This window comes from Dermacentor silvarum, chromosome 10 (genome assembly GCF_013339745.2).
Source record: "Dermacentor silvarum isolate Dsil-2018 chromosome 10, BIME_Dsil_1.4, whole genome shotgun sequence".
Lineage (NCBI taxonomy): Eukaryota > Metazoa > Arthropoda > Arachnida > Ixodida > Ixodidae > Dermacentor > Dermacentor silvarum.
Window position 1 is genome coordinate 144,023,050 of NC_051163.1, and position 25,732 is coordinate 144,048,781.

The 25,732-nt window shown below is 48.0% G+C and overlaps 1 protein-coding gene across 1 annotated transcript in view; it reads left to right on the plus strand.

Moving 5' to 3' along the window:
- LOC119431026 (calcium-dependent secretion activator-like) overlaps window positions 1-25,732 on the plus strand; it is a 629,635-nt gene that overhangs the window by 136,830 nt on the left and 467,073 nt on the right. The window contains exon 8 of the mRNA XM_049657435.1: window positions 1,601-1,974. Within this exon, the coding sequence (XP_049513392.1) occupies window positions 1,601-1,974 (374 nt within the window). The remainder of the gene's footprint in view (window positions 1-1,600; window positions 1,975-25,732) is intronic.

A 25,732-nucleotide genomic window follows, 5' to 3' on the forward strand; every position in this document is an offset into this window, starting at 1 on the left:
GGCGTTCCTCCAGTGTTGCAAGACCAGACCTTGAACGGAGGTCGGATAGTGACACCTGTCTTCCGTAGGCATTAAAAATGAACCTGAGTGCTCTTTTTTGTACTTTTTCCAGCTTATCTGTATCAGTCTTAGTGTGCGGGTCCCAAACGACATCACCATATTCAAGTTGTGGACGCACCAGTGAAGTATAATCAACTAGTTTTGTTTTGCTCGTACAGTGCTTCAGACATTGCCGAAGTAACCATAGTCTTTTTGAGGCTGACGAAACTATGTTTTGAGTGTGCACACTCCTTCTTAAATCGTGAGATATTTTAATCCCCAGATATTTAAACGTATTGACAAGCGTAATGCCAACATCGTTAATTTTGTATGCATGCGATAGTGGACTCTTATTTTTTGTTACGGTCATTTGGGAGCACTTACGGATATTTACGCTCATTTTCCAGGTCTGGCACCAGTTAGAAATTGATGTTAGAGAATTGCTTAAGAGTAATTGGTCATTTTTAGTTTGAATGGCATGATAAGCAATGCAGTCATCCGCGAAAAATCGACATTGTACGGCAGTGTCAAACGAGAGATCATTCAGATATACAAGAAAAAGTAATGGTCCAAGTACGAACCTTTGAGGAATGCCTGAAAGGACTGGAGCCATTGATGATTTAGAGTCACCTATTTGAACATATTGTTGGTGTTGCGTTAGGTAAGAGTCAAGCCACCGTAGAATACGTTCATTTCTAAAGAGACGCTTTAGTTTTAATATCATTTTGGAATGCGACACGCGGTCAAAGGCTTTTTCAAAGTCTAGAAAGATTATGTCGACCTGGCCACTATTATCAAGAACTGCAAACAAATCATTAGTAATGTGAAGTAACTTTGTCACTGTTGAAAGGCCACGCCTGAATCTGTGCTGACTGTTCAAGAAAAATTTGTTGCCTTCTAGGAAGCTGCTTAAATGTTTCAAAAGAAAATGTTCTAATACCTTGCTAGCTGTGCACAGCAACGACACCGGGCGATAATTAGTTACTGTGAGCTTATCGCCAGTCTTGTGTATCGGCATAATTTTACCTATTTTCCAGTCAGAAGGAACTTCTGCTTTCTGCAGACTTTTGCTAAAATTAATATAAAGATACTTGGCACACCACTCCGCGTATCTAAACAAAAATGCATTTGGGATTTCATCGGGTCCCGAAGATTTCCTAATGTCTAAGCTAAGCAATGCTGAAAAAATACCTTCTTCTGTGATTAGTAGCTCTTGAAGTTGATACATAGTTGCGTTGCTGAAATCTATATTGTTATCGGCATTGCGCAGAAAAACGGATGAAAAGTAGTCGTTGTATGCCGTTGCTATACAGGTTGGTTCAGTGACGTCCTTATCGTGTATTTTATTCTTATTAAATCTGGATTTATTTTGCCATTCGCCGTTTCTGAATTTTATAAGCTGCCCTAAGCTGTGGTTTCGAATAATAGACACAATGTTAAAATGTCACCTAATCAGTCATGACCTGGTTATATATTTTGTGTGTTTAAAACAGTTGTGGTATGAGCATAACAATGTGACCTTACTGAACCAAACTTGTGTGGTGGTGTTCTGCATTTGCAGGTGGTTGTGATGGAGGTGAAGGGGCTGAAGTCGCTGGCTCCGAACCGCATCGTCTACTGCACCATGGAGGTGGAAGGGGGTGAGAAGCTGCAGACGGACCACGCCGAGGCCTCTAAGCCCATGTGGGACACCCAGGGTGACTTCACCACGGGACAGCCCTTGCCCTTAGTCAAGGTGAAGCTGTACACGGAGAGCCCAGGCCTGCTCTCTCTCGATGACAAGGAGCTGGGCAAGGTGCTGTTGCACCCAAACCCTCTGAGCGCCAAGGCACCCGAGTGGTACCGGATGGTGGTGCCCAAGAACGCCCAAGACCAGGACCTGCGTATCAAGATTGCCCTGCGCATGGACAAGCCGCAGAACATGAAGCACTGTGGGTGCGTACTGCTCTTATCTCACATTAAGCATGCTCTTGCTGCAACCACGGGCTATTGTAATGGACTATTATCATCATCAGCCTATATTTATGTCCACTGCAGGACGGAGGCTTCTCCCTGTGATCTCCAAGTCTTGCGCTAGCGTATTCCAACTTGCGCCTGCAAATTTCCCAACTTCATTATCCCACCTGGTTTTCTGCCGCCCTCGACTGCGCTTCCCTTTTCTTGGTATCCATTCTGTAACCCTAATGGTCCACCGGTTATCCATCCTACGCACTATTGTATGGTAGCGCAAAGGCACAATCACAAAGACGTCTCACGGACGCTAGCATCTCCTCACTCGGCTCTGCCATAGTGGTTCTTTTGGGCAGCTATGCTATTCTCCATAGGCAAGTCCTCTCGATTACAGATCCCGCACTTGCTGAACTACGTGCGATAGTAGCTGCTTGCCGCTATCTTCCCCCCAACACCCCGCACCTTCCTATCATTTTCACAGACTCCATGGCCGCCTGTCGCTCCTTATTACGCGGGGAATTTCCTACTCCTCTGGTACACATTCTCCAAAGTAGTCTGAGTACACAAGTTAAATTGTGTGGGTACCTGGCCACACGGGACTGTAGGGGGAACAAACGGGCTAACCGGCCCGCCTGTGACACTCTTCGCCAGGCTCCCGACTTCCCCGGGCCAAGCTCACATGATTCCCGACCTCCTCCCATTTCTCTCCCACCATGCGTTTCCGCCTTTACAACTCTGTCCATCTCGTGCACACGGCGTCCTCATCCGACAAGTCCAGACGGGCTCTCTTCTTCCTCCCACACGTATACATCTCCTTCGCGCATTCGCGGAAGATGTCACAGGTGTGGCGGTCATCCCGATGAATGCTGTGGTCCTGCCCTCCTCCCCACACTTTCCCCCCAACATCCTCTCGCGGCATCATTGCTTGCTCAGCGGTACTTGGCAACCTTCATCGCTGCAGCGATGAAAGGCGTGCCCAGCGGGACCCTGAACTGAGGGACCCTCTCCACAACTGCTACTCTTACTTTTGGTTTTAATAAAGTATATCATCACAGGGTGTACACACCCTGTGACGTATGTCAGGGGTGTGTCTTATGCCAGGTACACAGGGCCTGGTGTTAAAGCACCTTTGTAAGGTTGCTTTCTCCTCCTCCTCAGCCCACTCTGCTGTAGCGCAGCAGATGACCTTTTGGTGAGTGAACATGCGCATAGCGATGTGGTGTGCTTTCCCCACCATACGGAAAATACCTAGGTGGTTTCTTTTGCAGGTTATGCCAGATTTTTTTTTTCTGAAAGAACTGCTGCACCCAATATCTTATGTAATACATAAACAAAAACCAGAATCAATGCACTTTCCACGCATATAAGTTTTTTTTACGAGATGTATGTCATAAAAAAAGATATGAATTGCCAAAATCAAGATTGTTGGATAAAATTGAACAAAACTTGTAAGGACACACTTGTATCCACTAAGAGAAAAAATGTAACAAAAATTATCAGATATACAAAATGTATTGCTGTCTCATAGGCACTATATCCGAAAAAATTGAACAGGTGTTCCGCTACAAAAATTTAACGGTAAGCACTACAGTTGGGCGTGCTGGGCTGCGGCCGCTTATGGTTTGCGTTGTCATCGCTCTCAGAGCGTTAAACTATCGATAGCGGGTGGCCATTTTTGCTCTTTACTATGACGATTGCGAAACTTCAGAGCGCGTTCAAAAATCACCATCTTTCGGGAAAACAGCGATCTGCTTAGAAAACAAAAATATAGTTCTCCTCCTTCACATCCGATAGCGCTGTGTGTCCATGAGCGGTGCGGAGGGTGTCGTAACTGACGTTTCAAACCATCAATAGCGGGCTAACGATGCCCAATGGGCGCGGTAGGGAAAGAGTTAAGTCAGTGCGCTAGCAGTCTACCTCCAAATAAATTTATCTATAGCATAGAATTTCTGTTTATGCAAAATTAATAACTGCAGCTTTCTCTGTACTGCTAACTGTTCTCCAAAGAATGTATCTAAACGATCGGCAATGCTTACTGGCAACAACTCCAAATATATTGTGTACGCTACAATTAAGTTACAATACAACCTTCGTTACGCCAGTCTTGCAAGATCTTGTGTATGGTTGTTGTTTGAACTTCGCACCTACCAGGCGACCGATCACCATCATGTCATTTGCTCCTCACGAGCTGCTTGGTGGCTCCCCAACCCATTAAATCAGGGCTCTATGTCATTCTACTGCACGGTGTCTTTGGCCTTTCACAGCAACCAGCAGACCCAGAGATCCATGACATGGTGCAAAACCCAGGACCTTGCCAATGCATAGAAATGCTTCGCGACACCTGCAATTTGATGACGAGTTCCGGGCTACCTGCTGACAGGTGGAACACCTACTGTGGTGATGCTGAAGCCTCTGTTTGCAATTGGACGGCATCATAACTGAAGCGGAAGGCGCGTTGCGAAGACAAGACCATAGTTTCGTTTCCCCAATCTTGTGTCCGTGTCTGCACGCCTAACTTTCTTCTAACATAAATCCCTAGCTCAATTTTCTGTTGGACGAATTTAATTCATTGAATGCCCTCATGGCTGGAGCAGCTGCTTTAGTTATTTCAGAACTCCAGGTTATCGAGGAGTGTTAACTAAGTTGACATCCTGAAGAACTGATCCGGCAACAAGAACATCATAGTGCAAGACCAACTTGGAAGTCTACTGGATTTTAAGCTCCTGTCATTGTCAACAAACATTTGCACACTTTGAGACCCTAACGGCGAAGTTCAGGTGCATGTACGTGATGTCGTCACTTGGCATGGGTCCGGCAGTATACTGTGCCATGCTGCGTGAAATTCTCGTAAGAGCTCTGCCATTGGATGTGGTTTTGAGGTTCCACGAGCTTCACAAACGAACGAAGACGTTGGTACTGATAGCCTCGACAACAGATCCTGACGTCTCTGGGCATCGTTTGACAGCCGAGAAGGAACTGCAAGAATTGTTAAAGTTCATCGGTCACCAGCACCAGGGCCAAGAACCTGTGGCCGAACCAATAGAACACCTGACATTGCAGAAGACAAGCCTCCTAGATGTTGGTACATGGTGCCCACAGAACAGCCTTCAGTGATGCTGCCACTTTCACTGAGGCCTGTGACTGCGAGCGAGAAAGAGATACAGTATTTCAAAGGAATTCACGTCGCAAGCTAGACAAAGGACACAATGACAGGATTGTTGTGTTCTTTGTCCTCGTCTAGATTGTGCTGTGAATTTTTAAAATTATGATCCACCAACTAGCTCAAACGAAAATTCTGCTCAAGATACAGTAAAATCTTGTTTACTCTTTCGTTACTGGGTCAATTTGGCCAACAGTTTTTCTACGCTTACTAAACATTTCCGTATGGAATTCTTCCACTAGCAATATCATGCACCATCTAAAATGACGACTGAACTAACATTTTGTCAGATTTGACAATTTTCGGCAGATTTGGGAGTCTGGAAAAATAAAACTTCGGCTAGGGAGGTTGTGGGGATGCGCGACTCTCACGCGTTTCCTGTAATCCGGCTTCACCGCGTAGCTAAGTGCCGACGGCGGTCGTGGTGGTTGCGGAGCATTGCGAGAGATGGCGCAAGTGTCGCGATGCTGGCGCCACCGGGCGGCGGGGTGACTTTGGAGAAAGGGGTCAACGGTGCTTCCTTTTTGGTTTGGGATCGGCGGCCAACACGCACGGACGCTTCGCGCGTGCGCCGGCCAGCTTCACGCGACCGTCGCGCGAGGCTAAGAGCAGGACACCGGTATGGACGAACACGGATCGTTCGAGCGGGCCACCGTTCGCGTGACTCTACACGTGAATGACTAGGCGATGGTGTCATAGCATGGGGCGAACGTATTCGCTCACTATCGGGTCGCAGGGAGTCGGACTTCCTTGATTTGTCGCGCGCCCGTGTGAATGTTCTATTGGTTGTAATTCGGCTAGTCTGCATTAGTGTGTGAAAGGTGCAATAAATGCCCTTTTGATTGTTTGCACTACTGTGTTGTCGTTCCTTTGTCCCAAGAGCACATGCGAGACCCGACAAGGTATCATCGAAAGTAGCCTCCAGTGCTCCTAGCACTTCAATAAAAAGATGCAAACTTGCGTTTTTCGTCAGCTTGGCAACATAATTTTTACATAACAGCAGCAGTAAAGACACAAGAAGCTTCCCTTGAGTTAATAATTTCCCGATCTACCGTCTATGCTGGTTTAATGATGTCTCGTAGAACTATACATGCTCATGAGTGTGTGTTATTTTCATAATTATATTCTACTAATATCAATTGCATCTTTATTTTTTCCACTGTGGGTTGCATTTATCCATCAGCACTTGGATGGCATATGTACTAAATATTACAAGCAATCCTTCCCACCATGTGGAGTTTTCACTCACACAAAAACATGCAGTCAATTTCAGACCACCTTTCCACTGATGCTTGACTAGCTGTTTAATCTCGTATTTTGAGCACCATTCTGCAACTCTAATGGTCCACCGGTTATCCATCGTTCGCATTAATTACATGGTCTGCCCGGCTCCATTCCTTCCGCTTAATGTCAACTAGAATATCTGCTATCCCCGTTTGTTCTCTGATCCACACCACTCTCTTCCTGTCTCTTAATGTTAGGCCTAACATTTTTCGTCCCATTGCTCTTTGTGCTGTCCTTAACTTGTTCTCGAGCTTCTTTGTTAACCTCCAAGTTTCTGCCCCATATGTTATTAGCACCGGTAGAATGCAATGATTGTACACTTTTCAACAACAGTGGTAAGCTCCCAGTCAGGATTTGCTAATGCCTGCCGTATGCACTAGGTGGGGTGATCAAGTTAAGAAATTTGCAGGCGCAAGTTGGAATCAGCTAGCGCAAGACAGAGGTAATTGGAGATCACAGGGAGAGGCTTTCGTCCTGCAGTGGACATAAATATAGGATGATTTTGAACCCCGCCTGTGCCCTTATTCATCACTGTACAATATTGTGCACATTACTGCACAGCAGTGGCGCACCAACGGGGGGGCGGGTTCGGGGGTTGTAACCTCCTCCTGAGGCCGACTTAACCCCCCCTCTTTTGTTTAACCCCTTTTCTTTCCTTGCGCATTTGAGTACTGCAACTAAGATGTAAGACGCGCAATCGTCTGCACACTCACAAAAAGCGCATTTTTTGACAATTTCCCGTGAAGAAATTGAAATTAGTGCTATATAGATGGTATTGGCAAACTGTCAACCCCCCCCTGGCAGAGATCCTGGGTACGCTACTGCTGCACAGCATTGTACAGGAACTAAACAAAGCACGTGGAGGCCACTTGAATGCACCCTAGACCACCTTGCTTGCACAGAAAAGCTGATCAAACGCAATAATCAAGTGTGAGGAGGCTTCTGTATAAGTCGCGAGAGCTGGTATGGTGGCGCTGCTGCGCTAAAACAACCAGCGCCGCGAGTAGCGGCCGTGCACGTAAGCACGTCGCAACTTGTCACAGGCGCTCTCCCCGCTTCTACCGCGTGCAACGCCGGCCTACGGGAGCAATGGCCGTGCGAAACCAGAAGCGCGTTTTATTTTGTGGATTTCGCAGAATTGAAAATGGGGAACAGTATTTCAAACGAAGCAGTTTGCTCCGCGGCAATGATCTTTAATGCCAGAAATCATGTTTACGGCGTTATAGAAGAAATTATGAGTACAGCGGACCCCTCCGATGTTGTTGGTAGATGTGTCGCGCAAATGAAAAGTGCCGACTTTGATGTGCACCTTCAGGTAAATGGGTGCGAGGAGTGGAAGTGGGTGCAAGTGAGTGCAAGTGAGTGTGAGTGGAAGTGAGTGCGAGTGTGAATGAGTGCCTGTGAGTGTGAGTGGAGGTGAGTGCCAGTGAGTGTGAGTGCACTCGCACTCATTGCAAAGGCGTGAGTGCGAGTGAGTGCCAGTGAGTGCGAGTGCACTTGCACTCATTTAAAAGGCGTGAGTGCAAGTGAGAGCCAGTGAGTGTGAGTGGAGGTGAGTGCCAGTGAGTGAGAGTGCAAGTGAGTGTGAGTGGAAGTGAGTGCGAGTGAGTGCCAGTGAGTGTGAGTGTACTTGCACTCATTTCAAAGGCGTGAGTGCAAGTGAGAGCCAGTGAGTGTGAGTGCAGGTCGGTGTGAGTGCGAGTGAGTGTGAGTGCAAGTGAGTGTGAGTGGAAGTGATTGCGAGTGTGAGTGAGTGCCAGTGAGTGTGAGTGCACGCGCCCTCATTTCAAAGGCGTGAGTGCCAGTGAGTGAGAGTTGAGGTGAGTGTGAGTGCAGGTGAGTGTGAATGCGGTGTGTGCCAGTGAGTGAGTGGCAGTGAGTGTGAGTGCAGGTGAGTGCGAGTGAGTGCCATTGAGTGTGAGTGGAGCTGAGTGCCAGTGAGTGTAGGTGAGTGCAAGTGAGTGCCATTGAGTGTGAGTGCGAGTGAGTGCCATTGAGTGTGAGTGCGAGTGAGTGCCAGTGAGTGTGAGTGGGTGCCAATGAGTGTGAGTGCCAATGAGTGTGAGTGCCAGTGAGTGTGAGTGCAGGTGAGTGCGAGTGAGTGCAGGTGAGTGCGAGTGGAGGTGAGTGCAAGTGCGAGTGAGTGTCTGTGAGTGTGAGTGGAGGTGAGCGTGAATGTGAGTGAGTGCAGGGCCTGGAAAAAATTATGGTGAGTCAGTGTGAGTGAGTATTCTCCCGCACTGCCGACCTATGGCAACGACTGATTAGTAGCGCTCCACGTCGCAGGCGGCGCCACTTGTTCAGCTCGAAGCTGCAGCGCACAAACCCCGTACTCCCTGATCTGACAGCCATTCCTTCTCGAGCCTAAAGGATGCAGTAAAAAACAAACCATGTGCCTGCTGCAATGAGTAAAAACAAATGCTCCCTCAATACTAGGAACTTATCCGTTTTCACATTTGTGAAGCTACTGCTTTCTTGCATCACTACCATTGACGCCAGCAAATAGTCATAATTTTTTTTGAGTGATACGACTTACAAAACTCGTGAACTAGGAACCAGGTGCATATTTTGTATATGTCAGGTTTTTTTTTACTCTCGGTACTTATACTGAAAATAGCAAATTATTACTTTCATTAGTGTTCCTTGAGGCACTTCGAATTTTCACATAAGAATTCTCAAAAATTGTCTGAGCAATTATTGCTGTTGTACAACCATCCAAAACACCAGTGATGCAGGCTATAAGTTTTATATATTGCGTTATACGTTGCAGCTACTGTGTCATGAAATAAAATGTTAAACCTAAAAGCACAGGATATGAGCATATTTCTAGCGATAACAAGAGAGTTACCTAATTCAACCTTCGTTAATTCAGAAAATTGGATCATTGAAACACGTTCCCTTCACCCGGCAGGCAAAAGCATTGTTTATTAAAATCAAACTCTTGCTAATTTGGCCGTATTTGGCCACCCACTGAATAAAATTGGGCAAATGTCGGAGTGCGCGGTGCCCCAAATGTGTGACACAAAAGAGCAAAAGTGGCACTAGCGTCCAACCAAAACGAAGCGGTAGAGTCCACATCACCATAGTCATCAGCAAGAATTGTACAGCAACGTCAGGAAAGCCAGAATGCTGTATGCCTATTTGGGCATTTATATCCATTATTTGCGTTTACTATCACGCATAACATCGCATGGCCGGGTGCCTTCATAACTGCTTAGTCGCCATCCATGATTGGGTTGATACTGAGTAAGAGTTATTACGTCCTATGGATCACCTATGGATATCCACAGCCAGATTGTTGCAAGAGGATTATCATCGTTTTGCTTCAGGAACAAAGTTCTATACAAAATGAACTTCTCATCGAGCAGATCAAGCTACAGTGCAGACCGCATATAACGTAAGTCGCCGGAGTCGTGAATATCTGCACTATAAGCGGTACCACACTATAACCAAAACAACGATTTGCAAGCCCTGTATGTATGCAAAACATGTAGACCAAGCAGCCGCACGTATCCGAGAATCAAAGCGTGCAACTGGGAGTTTTGCATCCGTTTAAATTTACGAATGTTGAAAGGGTAATGTCCAAGTACCCACGATCTTTGCATGAAGCAGACAAAGTAATAATTTTCTTTAAATGTTGCAGTTTCACCCGAAAGGCGAAGCCTCAATTGCGATAGCAAATTAGTAGAGAGCTATAAGGAGTAGGGATAGTAGTTTTATTGGCTGCATAAACTTTACACATTCGCTTACTAACTGAATTAACAAGCGTGGTGTCAACGCGCACAAGCAAACATGAATAGACTCGATGACCGCAGACAACCACTGTCAAACGCGGGCGTGGGGAAGCGTGGCCGCCACAGCAGACAAAGGTTTGTGCGGTCTATCGCTTTAACGGAAACTGAGCGGCGTAAGCACAGCGCATACAAAGGTCAGAGCTGTGTGGAGATCGCTTTCAAGATACGGTGCGCGCGACAACACGACAGCCGGCACAGGCGCAATGGAAGCCCCCCCCCCCCCCTCCCTCCCTCTCGCGCTGCCCTCCCGCTTTGCTCCTTTCATGTGGGACATTGCGTAGCCAGTTACACTTGCGCCCGGTTGCAAGATACGCATTTGGTGCCATAGCACAGCGTCGCCCCCCCTCCCTCCCCCCATACTGCCACGGCCTTTTGCGCGACGGAAGTCGCGTTTGCTCTCCGCTTTGCGTTCGCTCTCCGTGAAGGCGCACATCCCCGGCGGGCTTTCACTCGCACATACGGCGCGCGGCGACGATTTTATTGCCCTTGGACTCATGCTTCACGTCTCGTGCTCCTCCTCCGCATCGCCCTCGTTGATCTCCCCTCCCATCGGTGGGAGCACCTCGTTGAGTGCTCACTACCGCCCTTGTCGGCGAGATTTTCCCGTGGAAGCCGCATTATAACCGGTATTTCGTCTCACGCGGCTGCACTGTAAGCGGTATGTGTATACATGGAGTTCTATGGGAGGGTAAACGGCAGTCGGAAAAGGCCCCATTGTAGCCAGTTCTGCATTATAAACGGTTACGTTAAAAGTCGTCTATACTGTATTTGCTCGTCGTTCCTCGTAGTGAAGTACTGGAAGCATGCCAGAACGAGGTCACTTCTGGGCATCTAGAATATACGCAAACACTGAACAGAGTGCGACAAAGATACTATTGGCCAGGACTGCCTGTCAAGTTCGGACCTGCCTAGATTGTCAGCAGCACAAGTCACTTCCAACGAAACCAGCCGGTTTGCTACAACCCGTTCAAGTACTGAAAACGCCATTCGACCAGATTGGAATGGACCTATTGGGTCCACTTCCTACCTCTACTACTGGTAACCGCTGGGTTATTGTAGAAACTGACTATCTTACTCGCTACGCCGAAACAAAAGCTATCCAGAGAAGCACAGCAGCAGAGGTGGCCCGACTTTTCATAGAGAATGTTGTGCTGAGACATGGCGCACCAACCATCATCATAACAGACCGAGGCACCGCATTCACAACCGTGCTTTCAGATCACGTCCTGATGCTCAGCAGCACAACTCATCGAAAGACAACAGCGTACCATCCACAAACAAGCGGCCTGAACAAAACACTCGAAGACATGCTTGCAATGTACGTGAATATAGAGTACAAAAATTGGGACGAGATTCTGCCTTATATCATGTTTGCTTATAACACGGCTAAACAAGAAACTACACGGATGACTCCATCTGCCTTGTGCATGGACATGAAGTAAGGACGATGCTCGATGCCATGCTATCACACGAACCTGATGACATTGACACGGATGCCGATGCGTTTACGCGACGTGCAGAAGAAGCCAGGCAGCTCGCATCCGTGCGGATACACCAGCAGCAAGAATACGATGCAGGTTGGTATAAAGCCCGTCATAGGCCTGTAACTTTAGAAACCGGTGACAAAGTATGATTCTGGACGCCTATACGAAAACGGGGACTATCCGAGAAGCTGCTGAGGCAATATTTCGGACCTTATAAAGTGCTGCATCGGCAAAGTGACGTCACATACAAGGTCGTTCCAGATAGCCCTTACTGCACATGGCGCCGCCAACACTGTTCCGAACTTGTGCACGTAGTGCGCATGAAGCCCTTGGTCAGCGAATGACTGTACGAGGGACTTTTCTTTTCACCAAGTGAACTTTATTGTTTAGCATCGGGGCAATGCTCTTTTCGAGGGAGAGCAAATGATGCGTGCTCTATGCAGACATTTAGACTAGGATGACTATATGTGCTTTAACGTACTCCGTGTAGTGGGACAGGGGGAATTCGAAGACGAAGAATACGTCTTTTGTTCTGGTGGTTTTTCAACAGGCTGTTCCAACATCTAGTTCCGCATTGTCTCTTGTTCACGTTGAACCACGACAGTATGGATAACCTAGGGATGTGTTGAATAAGCTCTGCAGACGTCCGTCACACGATTGTTTGGCTGCACTCCGTGTCCTGTGGACATCCCTTGCATTTCTGTGAGGGACATCACAGGGACTTGCTACGTACATTTTACGAACGTAAGCTAGGTCCTTCTGCACAGTGTTTGCTGTTAGCTCTGAAAACAACCTACAGGGGCACTGCGCGCTCGCTTGACATCAGAGCAAGGGCTGCTACAGTTCGGGTGGTGTCCGGGCGCCTCCTGCAGCGTTTCTGTTTGTTTGCTTTCATTTTCTGTGCTAGTACACTTATGACGGTCCTCTCAAACATATTTTTACGATGTCGTTGTTCATCAAAATTTATTCCACGAGCTTATATTCAAGACAACAGTATATTTCTCAAAGGCAACGTAACAGAGCCTGCCGGCGAAGCGCAGTCTAGCGTGCTGTGTGTGTTTTCTTTCATATCTTTTTTTCATGCGTGGTTCTACACTCTACAGCAGTAGCTCACATGGATAATTAAAGCGTGAAATTCAAAACTTTAAAATAGAACAAATCAGTACTATACTACTCATACAGTAAACGCTCGTTATAATGAACTGAACACAACCGCGAAAAACTTTGATCAAGGGGTAAGTTGATAAAAGTGACTACCCCTTAAAAGCATAGAAATTAGAGCTGAAATAGCACGACTCCACCGAGGTCTAATACGGGTGTTTCTAATATGGGCATTTTCGATCGCAATCGATCCAAATAGGGATCAAATTTCTCGGTCACGATTGGCTTCCTTGCGCAAGCTACAAATCACGGTTAAGAATTTCGATCCAGGTCGGGCTCGATTGTGATTGAAAGTGGCTGTGTGACACTGTTATAAGTGCGAGATGCTCAATGAGGCAAACCTTATTGAGGTCCAAATAGGTGTTCAGCTGCTGGGTAATTCTGTTGGGCGCGAGTAATGCCTGCTCCTGTTTGTTCAGGCACTACATGAGGTTGTGGTCACCGCCCGTGCACTCAATTTCGTTTCGCAGCAGACTGTGTCTCCTGTGCCAGTGTTGTAATACCACGAGGCTGTTCGTCCATCGGCTCGTCATCCTCATCGGGGCTACCAAGGACAAAGTCTACTACTTTGGCAGCCATAGCAGGCGTGACGACGGTCACATAAGCACCAGCCAACACAAATGAGTCGAAGATGCCTTCCACCTCTTCGCCAACGATTCCGTTCACAGCTTCGTAGAGATCGTTGCAAACCTAGTGATCATCGTCAGGCTCGTCCAAGTGCGGCTGGGAAAAGCTGGCATTCTCAAAACAGTTTGCCATCCTAGCAGGTGCCAGCTTTTTCCATGAACAGTTTAGCAAATGTACGGCACCAAGCTGGTTGATGTTGTAGCCCTTATTGGCATCATATGCGATGAGCATGCGTTGTAACTCTTGTGGTACAGTGCAGTCCACTTACAACGATACCATATATCAGTTATAATGATGAGTCGACTTAAGAGTATCAACCTATGCAGTAGGGCTATGAGAAAATACACCATATATAATGATATGTTATTCACCGCATATCAATTATAACGATTGAAATTTTGCCTTTTGAGCGGCGTTTGCCATGCAGAATAATCGTGAAATTGTGTTGCCAAGTTCCCTTTAACCGAAAAGAGGCAAAAAGTTTGGCTACACGAGTTCGTATCTGCTGCCATTACTGCGCAGCGCTTCCCGCTCGCATACTGACCGCAAAATCCACGGAAGAGCATCGCAAATTGGCGCAGCGCGCCACAAGATGCGATCGTATTTCTGCAAGCAGCAAGGTCAGGCTGCGCATCTCTTATCCATGAAGGATCTCGTCAGTGGTGCACTTTGTGTGTGCCACTAGTGACAGGCACAAAGCAAGGGCTGGTCATTCTCCAGAGAACGATAATCTCGTCATTATTTCAACAAAGAAAAATGTGCAGTTGCTTCACACAGCTGTTTGCTTGCTTGTCGACTGTCTCTTCAATAAAGTTTTCCCTCTCACTGCTCCCGTTATCTCTATGTACTTGTAATAGGCATACAAGCCTGGGGGGAGAAACGACGTGGATGAACTTGTGGGTTAACTTTGAAAACGCCTCAACACCAGCCATGAATGAACCTAAGGGCCTCGAATCCTACTGTGTACTCAACTTGCGCCTCCTGAAAAGGGCTCTCCTAGTTGTTTGCTCGCCTTGTTCATGTCTACTAATCGGTGTGTCCCCTGCATGGGAGACGAAATGTCTTGAGTAAATTGTCCTAATATTCTCTATTGTAAATGCTGTAATTATTATAAATAGGCCCTCTGTACTTTTTTTGCTCCCACTCTGCTTCTGTTCTTTCTTCATTGCACCATTCTCCTTTCTGGCCAATGTTCAGGTGTTAGCCATCGCCAGTGCGGCCAGTGAAATGTTTCCTTTCTTTCAACAAACACAAATGTAGTCATTTTTTCCACAATCAAATGCGAGCTGGCACGGACGTGTAGTAAGCTGCATCTTTCACCTATGTGTATTTGATGCGATGGAGAGGGCATCACCCCCATGACAATCCCCCCTTCGGACCGCCACTAGCCCTCGACTTGCTTTCACATTCAACCACTCCCATTCATGCATGTTGCCCTTTCTGAGCCCATCTTGTGAAACTTTCTGTTCTGTGAGAAAGGGGGATGGGGGTTCAACCCCCCCCCCCAACCCTTCCCCCTGGCTGCGCCAATGATTTGTTAATTGTTTTTTTGATACCCTTGTTAATTAAACATGCAGTTAATTAGGACATCTTTGGTACCCATGAAATCTGAATTAACCACGTTTTCCTTACAAAGGCCAGCCAATGTTTTGGTGCCTCAAGCAGGGTCACAGGGCGAGAAATTGTAGAGGACTACAATAATGCAGGAACTGTTCCAGGAGGTACATCACAATCACCTCTGTACATTGTGCACAATGAAAACATGACCTCTGCATCAATCAGCCTTGTATCGCCAATACACGTTCTGTTATATCTTAATAACTGAGCCGCTAGCTTGCGGCAGACCAGAGGTTACATAGTTATGTGTTACAACGGTTACAACTTCGCCAGAGAGGTGTAGGCAAGGCTCTGTCCGCTACACTGGCCACAGAAGTGCTGGTTGCCAGTTGCCCGCAGTCTGCACTTGAGCACACAGGGTTGCCAACATAACACTCTTCCCCCCTAGCTAACGTAGTCCTTCACGTAGCTTGGTCGTCGTCTGATGCGCTGAGGGCGGCCATAGCTGCTCAGGTGGCTCCACCGGGTTTGAGACAGGTGGTGATAAGGGTGTGGCAGGTGGTGATGAGGTTGACTCAGCCACTGGTTCCTCCGTGGTGTCCGCGGTGTCGATAACCTCAGCTGGCAGCGTTTGTCCCTCAGGATCGTCAGAAGGCTTTGGAAGCTGTGGTTGTTGGTCAGTGGTCTCATTTGGCAACACCATTAGAGGTTGATCAGAATATTCGTTCCACTCTCTGCTTCTTATCTGATTGACATGACGCTTCCAAGGACGACCATCTATCGTACGAACCTTGTAAGACAAAGGTCCAGTAATGTCGCATACAACACCAGGCAACCACTACAGACCTTCTAGGCAATTTCGGACGAACACGGGCTGTTGACACTTAAAGTATAGCACTTTCTGGTTGCTTTGCTGAGACAGCTTTTGTGTTTATCTATCATCTCCCCCAGCAGGTCTGGGCGCAGCTTGTCTAGCGCAGTGTGGAGTCTTCTGCCCATCAGCATTTCAGCAGGACTCTTGCCTGTTGTTGAGTGTGGCAGAACATGTTGGCTTAACAAGAAACGAGCCAGTTTAGTGTCCATGTCTCCACCACTCATGCGTCTCAGAACCTGCTTTGTTTCCTGCACCATGCGTTCAACCTGACCATTGGTAGATGGATGGTAAGGTGCCACTCTGACATGTCTGATCTGGTTGTTGCGCATGAACACTTGAAACTCCTCCGGACAAAATGCTGTTCCATTGTCCGAGACGACGGTGTCTGAAACACCGTGTACAGCAAACAATGCACGCAACTTGCGGCACACAGTTGCCGACGACATGGATTTCAGAGGAAGCACCTCCAATCATTTGGAGTGCGCGTCGACCACTAGGAGGAAAACAGTCCCTTGGAATGGTCCTGCAAAGTCAATGTGGATCCTCGACCATGGGTTCTTTGCATACTCCCAGGGATGCAGCTTTGCACGTGGTGGTTCTGGCCTTGTCTCTTGACAGCGCCGACAAGCTCGGACCTTTTTCTCGATGTTTCCGTCAATTCCTGACCACCAGACCGTGCTTCTCGCCAAGGCTTTCATGCGCGCAATACCAGCATGCGTGCTGTGCAGCAACTCTAAAACATGACTTCTTGCTTGTTTCAGAACAACCACCCTGCAGCCCCACAGAAATTCTTCCTCCAGTTTTCAACACTGCCTCAAGCCCGTAAGGCGAAGCGTCGCAGGCCACTATTAATGGCTTCTGGACACTGTAATGGGCAAGGACAGTTGATGACTGTAGCCGCTGCTTAGCTTGACGAAAAGCTTCTGCCTCTTGTTTTGTCCATTTCCAGCTGCTATTCTTATCAAGCAGCCTTCTAGTGTGTGCGCAGCTCCACACAGAAACCTGTTGTAGAAGTTCAAGGCTCCCATTTTTACACTTGTCACCCTTGTCATCAGTTGGCTGGATGCCCACCTCGCTGACTTTATATCCCAAAAACTCAACTTCATCCATGCCAAAGGCACATTTCTCTTGATTTAGTCACACGCCATCATTCTGTATGCATTGCAGTACTGCTTCCAGACGCGCATTATGCTACAGGATGGCCTGTGTCAGTGATCTCCAATTATCCCTGTATCTTAACTTAGGCTATGCTATCTGCAACACTTGGGGCACGGAAAAACAGGCTAAGAAGGAAGACAGCACACATGAAGTTAGCAGCCATCCCTGCTCGCCCTTGGATCATTGCAGCCCCCAATGATTACCAACAATTGGATACGGCACGCAGGCCGCGTAAACATAAACCGCATCCAGTGGGGATGTCCTGACCCCCCCTCAGATTTCGGCATCGTCCCCTCACTGACAGGGGGATGGCCCTGTCGCAAAAAAAAATATTCTTCAAAAGTTATTTTCGTGAGTACCAGTGGTATCAGCCATGTAGAAGTAAAGCTAGCTCGCTCACAAGCTTAGTTGTATTCCGTAGGAGTGTGGTGTCGCGAAGTTGCCGTAGTTATTTTTTCTCATGAACACCTTGAACCTCCTGGCGCCTGCCGTGCCTTACTCGTCCCGTCGGTGGCGTCGAATGAACAAGGGGACGTCCCTTTTGCCAAGCACGCCAAGGTCCACTCAAGCGGCTTCGCGCCTGATTAACTTAGTTTCCCCTCGGGGTGTCAACGGTTGCCTCATTGGCTGTCATCGGTTCTGCGACCAACCCGCTTAATGAAAGAGATCTCTCGCTGAAGTGTTCATATATAAATAATAACAACTTACAGCTAAACTAAGAACTACGCATAGGCAACTTTTCTTTAACTGTAGCACTCATTGTGATCACAGTTACACGTTGACAATATCCAGTACGAGCACAGTGCCGTTCGTACGCTACAAGTTTTTCATTATAACTTCGCAGTTTTATTGTCCTACATTAAGCATAGGAGGCTCAAGCCGGCCGGATCCGTTTATCTGAGTGGGCGTTCTCGCGGAGCGGGGCGAAGCCTAGAGCCGCGGCTGCGAAGTGGGGGAGCGTGACGTCAGCTGCCAACGCCAGTGCGCGGGCCTAGGATGGCGTCGCGTGGTCAGAGAAACGGGAGCAGATGCGCATCTTGTGTAAAAAGATGACGTCGCGTGGGAAACAAAACATGACGCTGGCTCATGCTCTCGGCTACTACGCCACATCGTTATTCTTGTAGGTGGCGTCGTGAGTCTTCATACGCGGTGATTCACATATCGTAAACAACCAGCGTAGTGGTTGCTGCGTTGGAGCGGAGCGTTACGCCCGTATTCAAGAACGTTCCTCTAGTCAACACACCGCCACGACTCAAGAGAGAAGATGGCACCGCCATCCCTCCACAGAAGTGGTCACTGAGCTTTATGATCATTGACGGGAATTCTTGAGAATTGTCGCGTCTTTATCAGTCGAGAAGCGGCGCTGTGCTCAACAAGGTAGAGTGGAGTAAGAGCTTCGAGTCGAGGGCTGTTTGAGAATACGGGAGTTAGTCCTCCAAAGCAAACGAAGGTGTCTCAGCCGAACACAAAGAATCTCCTTAAGGAAATCAAGGTGTCCCAACAGAACTCCAAAGACGGACCCGTGCTTACGCATTTATAACGAACCTGCAAAAGATCATCCCAAATTTTATTTTAAGAAACAATACAGGCTAGATCAGGGGTTCTCAAGCATGTTCGTTCCAGGGAACCCTGCTAAGCTCCATGATGCGCCAAGGAACCCCCCCCCCCCCCATTTAACCGAATTAAAATGTCCTAATTAACCGAATGTCGAATTACCCAAGGTATCAAGAAAACAATAAATGAATGCTTACTACGTCAACAGGCTTTTATTTACTGAATGAATTAGCAAATATTGTTTCTATTTTGCACAAGAGCAGTGCGGCACCCGCCGCGGTGGCTCAGTTAGCAAAAGCGTTTCGTGGCTGAGCACAAGGTCACGGGATCGAATCCCGGCCGCGGCGGCCGCATTTCGATGGAGGCGAAATGCAAAAACTTTTGCCTGTGTACGTGCTTGCGTTGTAGTGCATGTTAAAGAACCGCAGGTGGTCAAAATTAATCCAGAGCCCTCCACTACGGCGTACCTCACAGTCAGAACTGGTTTTGGCACGTAAAACCCTAGAAAGAAGAAGAGCAGTGCGGAAGCTGAAGTTCTCGTCATCTCATGACTTATTTTAGCTAGCAGCGGCGAAGGCCTCGCGCTATCCTTCGCAGCGCGGCCGCGGCGCGCGTCTTCATCTGAGACACGCTTTTCACTACCGCGCGCACATCCCGATTATTTTTTCGCTAGTGAGCTGGTCGCCAACAAATTGCCCGCCCATTGCGATGTAGCCGGTGCTCTTCATCTTCGACAGCTTTGCACTGAGTCAAAGCGAAACTACTGCTTACCGCAACCGCTGCGGAGAAAACCGCGGCCGTTATCGACGAGATCATGGTAGGCGACTTTGCGGTTCAGAATGCAGGCGGCCGACGCCATAGCCGACGCACTCACCAAGTCAAAACGAAACTACCGTTTGCTGCAACAAGTACGCACGAAACCGCGGTCGATAGATCATAGATGGCGACTACGCACCTGTGAAAGGCACGCAGCCGACGCGCGCACCGTCAAAACGAAACTACTATTTCCCGCAACCGCTGCTGCGGACGAAACTGTGCTGGTTATCGACGCGATCATAGATCGCGATTACGCACTTATGAAGGCACGCGGCTAGCCACCAACGCGGTGTTACGCGCGGTGATTAACGCAAGAATAAAGGCTTTGAGGACACAATTAGGCACGAAGAGTTCTGGCGTTGCTGTCAGTCACGTATAGCGTACGATTGCCGCTGAGGACCATACCAATGAGGACTGCATCGCTTCGTTTTTGGACGCTAGCAACGTTTTAGCTCTTTTGCGGCGCGCACTTGTGGTGCTCCGCGCATCAGTTTTTTTTATTCCTCCGAAGTATAACATCAGTGCGCACGCTATCGGCACCTACCCTATCTACAAACGGGAGAAATGCACACGGTGGTAAGTTAGAGCCTTCGAGATTCAAGTGCGAAAGCTTAGGCGCGCTGCCCATGGCTGCCCGTTTTCGGAGATTGGGTGGCTACAAGCTGCTTGCGGATTTATTGCGCAGTTCGCGCGTTGCCGTTACGCACTGTGATGTGCTTTTTGACACTCGGGCATAGGTAATTGAGGTTCTGTGGATCAAGTGCACCTCGTGTTCGCCGTTTTCGCCACTTGGCGAGCGTGGGACCACGGAAAATTTATCAGTGGCTCGCGGAACCCCGAGCAGGGCCCTGCGGAACCCCCGGGTTCCGCGGAACCCACTTTGAGAACCCATGGGCTAGATATACCGGGTGTTCAAAATTAGGCTTTATGGCTTTCTTAAAATTATGCACTGGGAGGCACATGCAGACCACCTGCGCAAATCAGTTATGTGGCCAGGCAGACACAAAGTGAGATGATAATTATCGCTGTGAGCAGCCCAATTAACCAAAATTGAATAATTAACTTTTATTGACTGCAGTAAGTGTGTATGTTTGTATTCAAAAGTTAGAGGCAGTCGTGTTTCTACACAGTTTCACTTGGAAGAATTCTTCTACCGTGTCTTTGCTCCGAGATATCCAACTCCAAATTTTAATTGTCGTTCGCATGATTACGCATGCAACTTGCAAGAGAGTGAGCATCGGCGCAAAGCTCCTCCCTGATGTGACGCGGCTGTTGCGTGCGGCGTTTAGTCTGACAACGGGACGGAGGCATTGGCAAAGATAATAACTGTCCACCTTCCCCTCACGGCTGGCGAAATGAAAAAAAAAAAATCTAAGAACCCGTAACCGCTGTCGTAACACGCGACCGCGCAGCCTGTAAAGATGGCGGCAGCTGCGATGCCGAGATAATGGCGCGAGCGGAGAAGCTGGAGGGCAGTACGCGTGCGTAATGGTGACTAGACGACCGGGCATGGTCCTTGTCTGGGCTACGCAAATAAAGTGACTGCTGATTTCCAAGTATTGTAAGTTTTATTGAAATCAAGAGCAACAACTGCACCATCAACAGCAGAAACCTTTTTAGCTATGCTAACGAATATTTCATACTGCCGCTTTAAGTTTGTTGTTGTCATGGACAAATCTCATGACAACATTCCACCCATCAAGATGTCAATGCCCTAAAAATGTCCAAAATGCCTCCCTTCCACAGCAACTTAAAGCATAAACCGCTCTCGCGTCGACTCAATAACTCTGCGCAGTACGACAATTAATTTGGAGTCGGATATCTCGGAGCACGGACACGCTAGAATAATTCTTCCGACTGATACTGTTTAGAAACACGACTGCCTCTAAGTTTTCAATACAAACATACCCACTTACTGCAGTCAACCAAAAATAATTGTTCAATTTTAGTTAATTGGGCTGCTCACAGCGATAATTATCATCTCACTTTGTGCCCCCTTAGCCACATAACTTATTGGCACAGGTGGTCTTCGCGTGCCTCCCAGTGCCTAATTTTAAGAAAATCATAAAGCTTAGTTTTGAACACCTTGTATTATCAGGCGCAGCCGCCAAGCACATGGTTGTATTGGCTAACGTCCTTTTCCTAACAGCTCGGAGAAACCGATACCTGGCTTCGCTATAGGGCTTCTTCATCTTTCTGGGGTTTTACGTGCCAAAACCAATTCTGATTGTGAGGCACGCCGTAGTGGAAGGCTCCGGATTAATTTTGACCACCTGGGGTTTTTTAACCTGCACTACAACGCAAGAACATGGCCGTTTTTGCATTTCGCCTCCATCGAAATGCGGCCGCGGCGGCCAGGATTTGATCCCGCGATCACGTGCTCAACGCCTGAGCTGACTGAGCCACCATGGAGGGCTACAGGTGTTGCTCTAGCCGTATAAAACGCGGGTTTATCGTGAGCAAAAGCGATATATAAGAAAGGCTACTATCATCATCATCATCATTGACAGAAGCTGACCTCTCCCCTCAGAAAAAACCTGGATCTGCCCCTGATTAACCGTCATTCACAGCTGCGGCAGGGCTAGATGAGAAGACGCGTGCTCTCCTCCCCATGCGCGCATTTGATCACGTGACCTCTTACTAACCCGAATATTGACCGCGTGGGAAGATAATGTCAATCAAGCCGCAATGCTTTTCGGCTCAGTGTTGCGCGCTTTTTCTCGCACCCATAGTGTATGGGTCGCTCAGTCATGTGACTTATGGACTTTATACGGAATATCACGGCGACGACGACAGCGAAAATTTGCCTGGAGTGTCGATACAATTGTTGTCGCAATAAAAGCAGAAATAGAAAACAGGCGTCGAGCTCGTTGCAGTGTGCACCGGCTACAAACACAGCACGAACACCAACCACAAAACCAACAGTGGGTACCTCGCTTATCGGTACTTCGCCAGAACCCGTCTGATGCTGAAAAGGAAGCGTGTTGTCCACCCAATGCCTCCTCTACGAGGAGGCATTGGTCCACCGTATAAGCACCAGCGAAAACATAACACTAGGCGCGCGAGGACGCAGCGCATGTGAAGGGCCCAGCCATCTTGGATGGCCCAAGCATGAACTCGGCGCAGATTAACTCCAAAATCAAGCGCATGAACCGCGTATGTATGGCAGAAGCAGAAAAAGTAGGAGTTGAGGACCCGTGTGTTCTAGCCGCTAGGCGAAAGAAGACTCCACGCCGCTATCACGAAGGTTCCTGACCACACGTGTTTCCATCATCGAGGGACATGTACCGCCAGAGGTTCTATGAAGTCCCACATTGAGCAGCTTGCCACAGGGAAGTTCTACGGTGAAGACCTTGAACCAAGATGCCCGATTTTGCACAGAGATATGCTGATTGACATTTTAAGCCAGCAAAGGTTGGCATCATTACACACATTCGAGGACGTCGTGCACATGTTTATGGGGAGTAAGGGTGAACACCTGCGAAACCTTTTGCCGGAAATGGCCAAGGTAAAAAAATTGTGTTGGACATACCGGTTTCGTCGACCACATCCGAGAGGTCCTTTTATTGCCTTTGGCGACTGAAAATGTACTTGCGGTCGACGACTGGACAAGCCCGTTTGAACCATCTGGCAATTTTGCACGCCCACAAGGAACTCTCTCACAAAATCAATTTGAATAAGATTGCCGATGACTTCATTTCCAGATCAAGTGCCCGAACAAATACTTTTTCAATGATGGTGAAAGCATTGCATCAGACAACAAACTGATGCCTTTAATAGGAGAGAGAAAGGCACCAACTTACAAGTCAAAGCAAACCACCTGGCTTAGAAAACAATGCAAAAAGTTATAGAAAGGAACGAAAATGGGGTCCATAACAGTGCAAGCAGAGTGAGGGCATTTGGGTAAGAAAAGACACGTCTTTTGTATTTTGTCTTTGTTTGAAAGCTCCATTTGTAAAACTCCCCAGTCCATGCTGTGAATTTTTCTTACAAATTTTTCTTCGTAATATGCTGCATTTGGCTCTGAATAACACAATCCATGCTGTTCCTATATTTGCTATCGAGTGCTTTCGCGCTTTTGAGATATCGCTGACTTATATATTTATTTGTTAATATGTTTACAGTAAAAGCTCGATGATACGATCATGGCTAATACGAATTTCCGGATGATGCGAAATTTTCTGTGGTCCCGGCCGAGCCCCATTACTTTGCAACGGGCTAGACAACGGTTGTTACGAATCGATTTTCAGCCTTCGTCGGTTGATACGAATAAACGCCGCCCCACCGACGGCCGCGAAAGAGAACAGCACGCAGTCACGCGCTTTCTCTCCTTAAAGAGAACAGCGTGCAGTTACGCGCTCTTTCTCCTTCTCTTTTGGTGCAGAGGCGCGGCGCCGGACAGCGCGGACTCCGCGACTGGGCGCGAAGAGTTTGAAGCGGTGGCGCTTTTGATGCTTTTGTACTTTTCCTCCTTTTCTGCGAGCCGTCAGATGGAGTGGCTGCTGCGCTTCGGGCTGCGTTCTTCGTGTTTGCGCCATTTTGCCTAGTCGCAGCGAGCAATGTCTCGCAAGCGGAAAGCACTCTCCTTCAAAGAGAAATTAGACATTCTTCGAAAGGTCGATGAGGATCCCAAGAGGAAGCGGACGGAGTTGGCTAAGGAGCTAGGCCTCGCAACATCAACACTGAGCACAATTGTTGCACAGCGAGACTATCATGAAAAACGTGCTTGCGTTCAACGTCAACGCGAAGCAAGCGAATTCGAACACGCTTATTTCGAACATAACGCGCACCGACAATGCTCTTAGCAGCGCGCCAAATCACGCGGCGGCGCCTCCAACCGGCATTGCTCCGACACCGCCATAGAGCAAAAGCTCAGGAGAGACCCCTCAATGCCACGCGCGAAGGAACGGGGGGGAAAAAAAAAAGAACCCGCGGCGGAAATTTCCTTCTCTCTCAAATTGCAAAGTCGCCGTTTCTGCATCGTGCCGGAACAAGCGTGTACGTGCTGACTAGAGTGTTCTAGACAACCGTATTCTAGCACACACTAGTGCCGACGTCTCAGCCACGCGGATAAAATGGCAGTGAACCCTTCTCCTCTATTTTCTAGTCACATGTTGACCTTGCACGCTGCGGCAGCAGCGCAGAGGGAAGCAGCGGCGGAGGCACAATCGGGCCAACGAAACTGCCATGCCTATATTCTAGGTCACTCTAGCCATGCCCGCAAACGCTCGCTTCCCGATAACGGCAGAAAACGAAACTTCAGGGGCCGGCTAAAATAAGCTGGCGCCAGAACGGCGGCGGGCGCGCACGGAGATGTGCGCACGTAGTCGAAGGTGAGAGAACTACGAGGGAGTTGAGAGGGAGGGCAAGGGGAGCCACCGATGCGGCGGAGTTGAAGCGGCCAAATCCGCTTCCCTGCCGCCCTCCTCCCTCACCTTCAACAGTCTCCGCGCGCACCCGTGTGCCGGCGCCGCCCGTTCGCTCCCTGAAGCTTCGTTTTCTGTCGTTATCGGGAAGCGACCGTTAGCCGGTGTGGGCAGTTTTGTGGCCCGCGCTTGCTATGCGCTTGCGCGCCGCGATATTTTACGACTCGCACCGTTCGTGCATCGTGCTATGGTGCACGAATACTTCAAAAATACGTCCTTTTAATTCGAACAAATTTTTGGGCCCTTTCGAGTTCGAATATCGAGATTCGACAGTAGTTTTAATTGTGTTTCGATGATACGAATTTCGGCTAATACGAATATTTTTCGTGACCCCGTGAGATTCGTATCGTCGAGCTTTTACTGTATTTATTTGGGCACCTGATGATTTTTACTCTATAATCCTTTATTCTGCCTCCGGAAAATAAACGAAATCAGTGGCATAAGGCTTGGTTTGACAAGTAATGAAACTATTGCGTTATGGAATTACATTATACTTATGCTAATATTTCGTCATAAGTTGTGTTCAGAAATTGTTATATATCGCTTAATTTTTATATATGCTATGTCTTCTCAATAACAGACCTTTCGTCAGGAAAAGATTTCTTGATTGTATATTTTGTATTAAAACATGTACATGGCTTTTTTCATTAATGTGCACGTGTGCGACGTAGTGCACACAAAACAAATATAACTCCTTAATGTGTTTAACTGAATCTGCTTGTCGCATGGCTCATCCGAGAGATGCCACTCTCTTGGTGTTACGAGGGGGCTATAAAACTGAATTGTCTCCTGCTCTGAGGTTTTGCAAATACTCATATAAGCTCGTCGCTTCAGTGAACAATCTTTCG